This window comes from Venturia canescens, chromosome 7 (assembly GCF_019457755.1).
Source record: "Venturia canescens isolate UGA chromosome 7, ASM1945775v1, whole genome shotgun sequence".
Lineage (NCBI taxonomy): Eukaryota > Metazoa > Arthropoda > Insecta > Hymenoptera > Ichneumonidae > Venturia > Venturia canescens.
The window spans coordinates 9682584-9692903 of NC_057427.1; the positions used below are offsets into that span (position 1 = coordinate 9682584).

Genomic DNA, 10320 nt, shown 5'->3' on the forward strand with positions numbered 1-10320 from the left:
TTTTCCCCCGCGAGTTGAGTGCTCCTCTCGATTCCTCAGTTTTCCTCATGAATTCCAAAACGTTCGTCGATTCTAAAAGATTATTTGCAATGTCCCGAAATTTCGTCGACTCCCAACGATGCAAACGCTTCGACGTACATTCGTTTAGTGAGGTTCACTGCACCAGCACGATCGCTGCCACATAACGGTGGATCGCACATTGTTAAGTATGCCAAACACACACACACCACATGCGTATGCGGAGACGAGATTAAATCGAAGAGGAGCAGCAGCAGCACCAGAATGTGACTCAGCTGTGCCGGAATTCCCAGTCCCTTCGGACCCAAGTACGAGGACAAAGCGAGTGGCTAACCTCTTTATTCTCATTAGTTATTCCATAACAATGATTCTCAATGAATCATTCCTCGATTCCTCAGCAAGGATTGGACTCAGTTAAGATTTTCTGTGTTATTGAAACTCCGGGCTGATTACTCAAACGCATTTACGTCGCTCTATTTCTTCTCGACTCGTGCAATTTTTCGTTTCTCACCTCCCAATTAAGGAGGTGCGACTATTACTCGAAATACGACTTTTATTCACTTTGTCTCTGGTAAATGAATTATTTATGAATAATTTTGCACGTCGTAAACAATCGTGATCGCGACAATACGAATACTGGAGTGATGCGAATAAAATCGATGTTTTTTTTCGACTAACTTTGAGAGCTTTCAGCGCTCGTCGAAAAAGTAACTTTCCCAGAATTTAAGCTTGAAAAAAATTCTTTTCGTCCGCGCGGACCAGTGAAAATTGTTTTTTTGAGCTGAAAATTATTGGCCAGAAATTTAGAGGGCGTTGGCACTTGTTGAAAAAGAATTCTTTCAAAATTTGAGACGTTTCGAAAACATCAGAGATCCTGCTGAGCTCAATATGAATTTAGTTAATTAATTTGGTTAAGGAATAAACAACGAAATGATCTTAAAAACCCTCCAATAATTTCAATAATTCACCAATTTAGTTTCCTGCCGAATTTCCAATTCGTAGCTTTCCAACCTGCACCGACACTTTGTGAAATAAAAAATGGACTCGAACGTAGCAAACTTCAGCGTCGTGTGAGCGACCAAAAACTTTTGTTCGAAGCTCAATTTTGGAAAAGTTAATTTTCTGAGCAGTATACTGAAAGCTCTTAAAGTTGATCGAAAAAAATATCGATTTTGTTTGCATCGTCCTAATGAATATTCAACATTCAGAATCAATGCGCGGATAATTTTAATTTAAGCTCGTTTTTTGACTCAACGGGAGCAGCCGTGCCTCTTTAATCGAGCAGGTAAATTAAGCAGGTAAATTCTTCGTGACCATTGCGCCGTTAATTCTTAGCTATTTTTTTAACAGTTACCTCATTAATTAAGCGGTCAACAAGAAGCCTCGTCAGAGGCCATTGGATCGCTGAATTTAAGTCTCAAATTCGTAAGCACGAGACGGAGTACTCGTTTTTAGTTTTGCGTCGTATTTACTCGGTTTTGATATTCTCGAATTGGTGCATTGATACGAGAAAAGGAGAAAATCCAGGAGAACATTGCCATTGGAATCGAGGCAATTTTTCGCGTGAAAAATTCCGCCGAAATTAGCCTCCGCGCGAGTTTTTTTCCGACAGCGATTCACGAAGGAATTTTCTCGAACGCGGACGAGTGTAAAAAACAATAGTAGCTTTTTGGTCGATCTACTTTCGAGCTGATCGCTGAGGGAAGCGATCGAATAAAAAATGGAGCGACCGAAAAGTTGTTCTTCAGGTTGCGGGTGTTGGGGCGCGCAATTGAAGGCACTCGAGAGAGCGAGCAACGTCATCAATCCCGCGAGAGCCTTTTACGTTCAAGCTGACTGGATACACGCACAAGGTCACTTATTCTCGTTACCGATGCTTCGAAAGATGCCGCAGCATTAAAGGGAGCCCGAACGATTAATCCTCGCACTCTCAACTTCGCGACCTCGACGAATATCTCAACTAGATTTATCGCCTGCCGTTTTCGTTCGATGCATGTGGATCTCGGAAACTGAGGGAAAAAATCCGCGTCCTCCTGCTTTCCGTTGCAGCACGAAAGATCGTGAATCATTGCCTCGCGGATAAATAAATCGTTATCGTACTCTGCGTTCACCATTCTAACGTTTTTCATCTCCACACGAGCATGTAAATCCTTAAGGTACTAACTCCTGTACTGCATGCTAGTCAAACGAGTGCTAAATTTTAAAAACGCTTTTAGACCAAGTTTAACGTATCGATTAAATGTATTGTTAGTGGATTTGTATTACAGCATTTTTTATTGTGATGTAAAAATATTGAAAACGCTAGTTTTGCAAAAGCATCGACTGATAAATGCAAATTTCCACGCTGACACATTTTCACTCGTATTTTTCAAAGAATTGTCTGCGTTATTTCATCGATTTTATTGCAACAAGTCTCATTTTGTTGGTCAACTGGTCCTCTACGAATCCACCGTGTAGTTGTTTTTTTAACTCGATCGTTTCACTCTTCCAGCTGATTGTTCATTAAGTGAAAAAACTTTTTCATTCATAATTTCTCTCAGGAACGAGTTTAAAGGATAATCTACGTGGTGAATTCGTAGAGGATCAGTTGAGGAACAAAATGAGACTTTGTGCAATAAAATCGGTTAAAAAATACGGATGATTCTTTGAAAAATAGCTGTGAAAATGTGTCGTCATGGAAATGTGCATCTGTCAGTTGACAGTTTTGCAAAACTATCGTTTTTAATATTTTTTCACGTTAATAAAATATGCTTGAATACATATCTACTAAGAATAAGTTTAATCGGTACGTTGAACTTGGCCTAAAAGCGTTTTGAAAATTTAGCACTCATTTGAGTAGCTTGCAGTACAGGAGCTACCTTAAGAATGTTCCACTGATGTTGACACTGCTGGAGCTTCCATCATCGAATTGCTACTCGACAAAAATCTGCAGAAATTCAGTCTCCTCAGAGTTTCTATATATAAATATGTTTTTCCATATTTATTGTGGTATTCCACCGAGCTTCGAGTTTTAGTCGTTGGAACGAATTTCGTCGAATTGTGGTCAGAAGCGAGGATGAATCGTGGGAAATCGTCGAATTTTTCACGAGCGTTCGAGCGGGGCATGCGACCAAAAAGAATCGACAGTTTTCGAAAAACGTACGAAAACGTGGGACACGGAGATCGCGAGGAATCTCAAATGAAACTCGCACTTCCATTCATGGTTCACTGCGACCGGTTGAGGCGACGCGCGAACAGCAATAAAAAGTTGTAACGTAACAGTGCAAATACGAGTGTGAGAGTGGACCGAGAGTCACGGGGGAAAGCGAGGATCGAGGGCCTGCTTGAGATCGTCGACTCGATAGAATACTTCAGCAGTTAGGGAAACCCGGTTGTCGAGCATTTGTACAGAGTGCCACGAATTTCGAACAATGTGCTTCGTGTTATTTACAGAAATGTAGAAAAGCCTATTTTTTATTCCACGAAACTTCAGTAACTTTCAATCATTTAAATCTTCTCTAATATTTCCTCGATTGCAATATTTCATTGAAAACTCTCCACTTTGATTCGATCAGCTCTGGATAATTATTTTGGAGAATAAATGACGACGCTGGAGTTTGCGACGTTGGAGTCCGACGAAATTAACGAAAAAAACATTTGGCATTCTCCAATTTTTTATTCCACGAATCCTTGGTGCAGACTGAAAACACTACGAATTGCAAATTAAGCACGTAAGAGAATTGGAGAATTAGTGGAATCGTTGGAGAGCTTTTTCGGATGATTTCGTTGGACGTTGCAAACTTCAGTCTCATAAAAAATGCTCTGGAACAACGTTTATGAAACGATTTCGCACAGTCGGAGACGTTCCTGGGAGGAAAGTTCTAAAAAAGTTGGAATTTCGAGTCGATCGGATCTGTGTACTCTTTCGTACTTTGAGTTGAGATTGTTTTTGTCGGATGTCGAAAGTCTCGAAGTTCTATTCGACTTCGAAGGTTGTGCACGGACGAGGATTTCTTTTCCCATTTTATTTTCCGTGTCTCAGCGACGTTTTACTCGATTTAGCTTTCGCCCCCGACTTTCCTTTTTAAAGGTTCTCGATGCCCGGGAGTCGGAAGTTTTCCACTATAAAAACGAGACTGCGAGGACGACTGCGAGTGGAATATCGTGGGCAACGGTTCTCTCCCCGCTCCTATTTATCCCTTTTCTTTATCTCCGCGCGAAACAACCGCAACCGCTTTTACCGTTGAATTACCGCGCGATCGAAAAAAGTCGGCAGAGTCCTCGAGGGAGTCCTTCGTCCTCTTTCTCCTTTCGCTAACGGTAGAAAAGAAAAATTCAGCGAACCGGTTGGATAAGCTCGCGAGCCCCGTTCGGTGAGGAAAAATTTGCAGAAATTCTCCGATTAATTTATCGCCTCTAAACACGTTCGCGTCGATCCGTTTTATTCTGACGTTTGTCATTTCCCTTCGGCGATTCGAAGCTCAGCTTTTCTGGAAGCGAGTTTCGCGAGACGCTCCGACGAAAAACATTCATTTCCGTTGTTTTACTCTCCAGTTTTAAAAATCCACAGGAGCCGATTGGACGACGAGAAAAAACTAGAAACTTCAACACCGAAAAGCGGACAAAAGTCTCGTCGCTGCCAAACTCTTCGAGCTTCAATTTCCTACGAAGAATTACTGACGAGCGACAAATCGTTTGGCTAGAACCGAACGAGTGGCTCGGAAATACAAGAACTTTCGAATCACCGTGCCCCGTACAATTGGACGAAAGTTAAGGAGGGTGGCTACGTTCGTCAAATTGATAAGAAATTGATCAAATTTGGTGATAATGTTCTTCAACATCAAGTGCGAAGACACAATTTTTTTCAAAATTTTCTTCTGCTTAGTTATCGAGTAATTACGCATTAAAGCAGATTTCTTATGCCCGGAATGTATACTTATATATATGGAAACGCTATGCTTATACACGTGAACTTTAGTGATCAATTACTCGATAACTGTACAGAAGAAAAATCTTAAAAAATTTGTATTGTCAAATTTAACTCTAAAGAATATGTTCACCAAATTTTATAAAATTCTGATCATTTTGAAATTTTTAATGTGTTTAACATGGTTTAGCATGGCAACATTGTATCGTCCCTAGCCACCCTCCTTAAGTCACCGACGAATATGAAAATTTGTCCGGAGCGCGTAAGAGCGACGCTATTATCGAGACAGGGCGCGCGATCTCACGCGGTTCGTGACTCTGCGCGAGCGTGTGTGCGCTGCTCGTAGATCACCGCTCGAATTACTCACTAGATAAACAATGTCGACGTTCGCAAATGCGTCACTATTTTCAAGCGAGTTGAAACCGTCGAAACTCGCGTCTCGCGGCCTCACCTGTGCTTCGGGGTGACCTGAAACAGCTTGAGAATGAAAAAAGGGGGAAAAACTCGAGACGCTGAAAGTTCGAGTGTGGAAGCAAACAAATTTGCTTTTTCGAGTCTCGAACCCACGGTCGAGTAGTGCTTTTGAGATATCGGAAGCCAAGAACGTTCGTTCGTTAAAATGCGCTCGAATCATTCCGATAAATAACTTCAGCTCGGAATCGTAGCTCAAACTCGAGTCCGAGGTTCGATTAGAATTTTTTCGTCCACATTTTTCGAGCCTGGAACATTGAAGTTGAAAATAAAAATAAGGCTTCCCAGTTTCGATGGAAGCTCGTACGGTTAACGGTGAAAAAAACAAACCCGAGCGGCAACGACACTTACGAACAGATTGGGAAAGTTCAATGTTCAAAATTATGACGAACGAACATCCAACATGGAACAAAGCGTGGGAAGAAATACGTGCCAGGTGCATAACTCGAGGTTTGACTAACGAGCTCGAGGCTCGTACCGGGCGGGCCCAACGAGCAATAGGATGGGCCTGAATACGAGGCTTGGAATAACGAACGTGATCCTTTTATGGCACTGGCCCGTTGGAGGGGTCCTTACAAAAAAGGAGGTCAAGTTATTGATAAATAAAGGAGAAAACGTCGCTCATCTCGGTCTGCTTGAAAACTCGAACTGTTGAGGCTCGAAAAGCTTTTTTTCGTCCTCGCGATACGTTTTTGTGGGGAGGATTTTTCTGCGGCTGAAATCGAAGCATTTTTTGGGTCCAGAAGGATTTTCGGCGTCGAAGAGCTTCGAGACGTCGAACCCGGAATCCCTCGAAAGCTGTGTGAACTTTGAAATAATTGTGAAGCGAATAAAACTGTACGAAAAAAACCGAAAACTACGCTGACTGCTCGAATTCGTGAGGAAATTACGACTTGGATGTCGTTGGTTTCGTCGAAAAGTTCGCGAAACTGTTAGGGATTATGACACGATCGAATTCAAGGTCAACCGCGTTGACATACACGCGTGTTTATTAAATTTATTTCAGGTGTTTACTGTTTTCAAGATTTCTATCATTTTTCGGGAATAAGGAACAAAAAGCCTGCAGCTCGAACCTTTTTTCCGAAAGCGAATGATAATTCAGCGATAGCAATTGTTACGAAGTTTAATTTCGAGAGGAAAATCACCGGGCAGTAAGAAATAACATCGAAAAGCGTTTCATGTATCGGAAAAAACCAACGAAATCAATGAATTTTATCTCATTTTCTTATCAGAAATTACAAGTTTCCACATTTTTTTCGTATTTTCGTATCGATGATTTCGTAACGCTTTACTGAAACTTTCTTTTTATTTTACGGGAGCACCGCACGGATTTTTGAAAAACTGAGATTATCGCTTCGTTTTTCATATAGAAAATGTCAAACACGGATCGAATTGAATGCTACTAATTAGGAGGAATTCTAATTACATTCATTGCTTTGACCCATCGAGTGCCATCGTCGCGAAGAAGGAAACAAAAATCGTGAGAATTCTTCATAATTTACAGTATTTTCAGTCGTTTCCAACCGCGATTCTTTCGAAATGTTTTCGTGTTCGAGACAAAACAGGAAGTGAGTCGAATGTGAGGTTAATCGTTGAGAAGAACCAAATTTTGACTAAAAATTCTTCGACTATTGAAAATTTGATGTAAATTTGCTGAACGAAACTCAATTTACTCGTTTACTATTGTACTAGGATTTCCCGAAACTCACGTAAAGCCTGATCAGCAAAGAAAATAAGTTCTGTTCATCATTGGATTCAAAAGCAACAAATGAAATCGTCACGAGGGACAAATTGTTTGGTTTGCTATTTTTGGAAGGTGTCTCGGATGTTATTTTCCGAAAACAGAAATTGTTTTCTTCGATTTTAAGTTCACATTACTATTTTGAATCTAAATATGTTCAAAATAGATTGGAAAAAAAATCCTCATTGTTGTGAGCCTAAAAAGTTTTGGGTGAAATATCAAAGTAGACCGGATAGATGAGTTTTTTAAAATAGTGTCGAATTTTAGCACGACGAACTCGGTAAAAATGTAGGAAAAATGATAAAAAGGGTTGAAATCCCGATCCGTAGCGTTCCACGCCCATATTTCTGTATCGTTCCGAATGCATTGAAAAATTGATCACGAGGTTCGTATTCCGAGAGTGGTACGATTGTAGATAAGGGAAATTATAATCTTCATTAGGAATTTACGGCGTATCGGCGAGTTGCTTTTTCCAGAGATGATAATTGCGGACGATCACACTAACCTTGATTATGAGTTCTATCTCCGGCACGTCACCGTTGCTCGTGCCATTCTCGTGGCCCTCGTCCGCCATTTTTCAACAACAAGCGTCCAACGAAATCCGAAAAAGCACAACTTTCCCGAGGTTATGAAGACAAATGCGTTGGAATAAGTTTATGAATCAAGGCACTTTTGAAACGGAGAAACTTCAACACACTGCTCGACCAGTGTTCCGAAGCGAAGACTGTTAAGCGCACGACCTTTGTCGTTGATGTTTCCAGCGGGGTGGTGACACCACTCAATGCTTTAGATATAGAGTTTATTTGGGAGCACCCGAAACTACTCTGATTGGTCGAACGCTTGAGGAGCTCGGTTTCTGCTACCAACCACATCGTCGTCGAACGTGCGCAACGTGTGTTTTGCATTGTCCGCACTGAGTGCCTGGTAGGTAGGGTTAGGTCGTCGCCATGACACATGACATTGGGTACATTCTCCTTGGACGCTGACAGAGCGTTAATAACGCTAAAGGCCGTTTTCTCCGACGCGGTTCAAACTTCGTTCAATTTTTTTCATATAGTTTCGAGGTAGGATGAACCGAGTTTAAACTCAGATTAACGTTGGAGAAAACGGGCATAATAACGCTAATGGCCGTTTTCTCCGACGCGGTTCAAACTCAGTTCAATTTTTTTCATATATGCCCGTTTTCTCCAACGTTAATCTGAGTTTAAACTCGGTTCATGCTATCTCGAAACTACATGAAAAAAATTGAACTGAGTTTGAACCGCGTCGGAGAAAACAGAGGTAAAACGTGTTCGATTTTAAGTGAACGCGGTGACGCTGGTTGCGTTCACGTGATGTTCGTCTTGGTGCGATTACTAAATGACGGAACCAACAAGTGATTTGTTCTTTTTCAATTACACTCGACGAAATAACACTGGATTCATCGAAAAGTGAATAAGACAGCGAAACAAGCAGTAGTACGATAACAGAGATAACAAACGATTCTCTCTGTGGATGCGTTCAACCACTTGAACGTCGGGAGCGTTGAGAACACAATTCTAAACGCAACCATCTAAACGCTGTCAGCGTCCAAGTAGAATGTACCCCTTATTCTTCCCGCAGACTGACTAGCGGCGCCGCGATTGTCGACGGAGGTAGCGCAAAAATTTTTGATATATGAGATCGATTTGGTTATGCAGAACTCAACCACTTAGCCTAAAGTCGGGGTCTAGTTCCAAATGTCAATCGAATTCAAATGAGAATCTCAAATCGAGATTCTCTCGATTTCGTTGGTAATTGAATTCAAGAGTTGGTTTCGGGGGTTTCGGGCTAAACGACACATTACAGTTCGACCGGAAACATCTCTACCAAAATTTAATTCTATACCAAAATTCATCTACACCCAACAAATCAAGTTTCATATTTCTACTATGACCAAATACTACCCCTTAACAACTGCACCATGAAAATAAATAATTTTAAAAATGTCCACCAGAAAATATTTCTACTCCAAAAATGTTCTATCATATTACGTCACTACCTCACTTTTTTTGGTGAAGTAGTTTTCCAGGTTAAAAATTAAAAAATATTAATTAAAATTTGATAAAAATACCTTAATATAAAATATTAGAGCGCCACAAATAATGTATAATTTTAATGGTTGATCATAATTTATTCAACGGTTCGGTACATACAATTTTGTGTATTGATAATTATGGCAATTAATCGGTGAATATTTACGAATGGATTTTGGATAATTCGTTCGGTTTGTTTTCGTTCTTCACGTGTTTACGTCTCACGCGTTTACGCTTGGTCGTGTTTGGACTATTCGCTATAGCGTAGTAGCAGAGCAGAGTGGGGATAGAGGCGTTCGGTCAGCCAGCGGGAGAGAGGGGTGACGGGCGGACACCGGGCGGAGCTCGAGACAGGGGAGAGGCGCAGGCGCAACATGATTCGCTTCACTCACGTCGCTCGGCTCGCTCGGCACGCACAGGGAGGGGGAGCTCCGTCCGGGAGGGAGAGAGGCACAACACGTTTCGCTTTTCGCTTCACTCACCGCCCGGCCCCGGCGGGCGTAGGGTGGGGACTGGCGCGGAACGTGAGCGTGCCGTTATCGCTACGCAGTGTACATTCCAGTGCATTGAGAAAACGGGGCACGAAATACGACACGTGGAATCCTACTTTACCCTGAATGACTAAAATAATCTTTTTTACGATTTAACTTTTTTCAATCAATCGATAAACAAATAAAATAGAAACCAATAAAAATTGGTAGCGGTCATAATTTTATCAATTATCGTAGCTTTAACAGTTATTTCATAATTTTAACAGTAAATTCAATCTCGCTGAAGCAACTGATCGGTCATCTAAATTAAAAAATAAAAGAACTTAAGATCGTGCGAATCGATAAAAGACACGAAAACACAACGTAACGAATATTAAAGTTGAAATTTAATGAAAAAATAATGATTCGCTCCTTATCCATATACATTTTTTCTCTTTAATTTCTGAGATTCCTTTTTTTGACGCAACTACAGATGGGCCGATAGGGAAGTCCTCGCACTCGATGTTATTATTATTACAAAATTTGCACATGAATGAGTATTTATAAAATTTTGGTAATTAGTGAAAAATAGTATCGAGGCAAGGGCCAGTAACAGAAAGAGTTTAGTGACGCCTGTAACATAGCTTCGAGAGTCTTGTG

General features: G+C 41.0%; 1 protein-coding gene across 1 annotated transcript in view; it reads right to left on the minus strand.

Moving 5' to 3' along the window:
- Positions 1 to 7924, minus strand: part of Clic (chloride intracellular channel protein 5) — a 13292-nt gene extending 5368 nt beyond the window's left edge. Inside the window, exon 1 of the mRNA XM_043425307.1 lies at positions 7642 to 7924. Within this exon, the coding sequence (XP_043281242.1) occupies positions 7642 to 7710 (69 nt within the window). The 5' untranslated portion in view covers positions 7711 to 7924. The remainder of the gene's footprint in view (positions 1 to 7641) is intronic.
- Positions 7925 to 10320: the final 2396 nt, after the last annotated feature.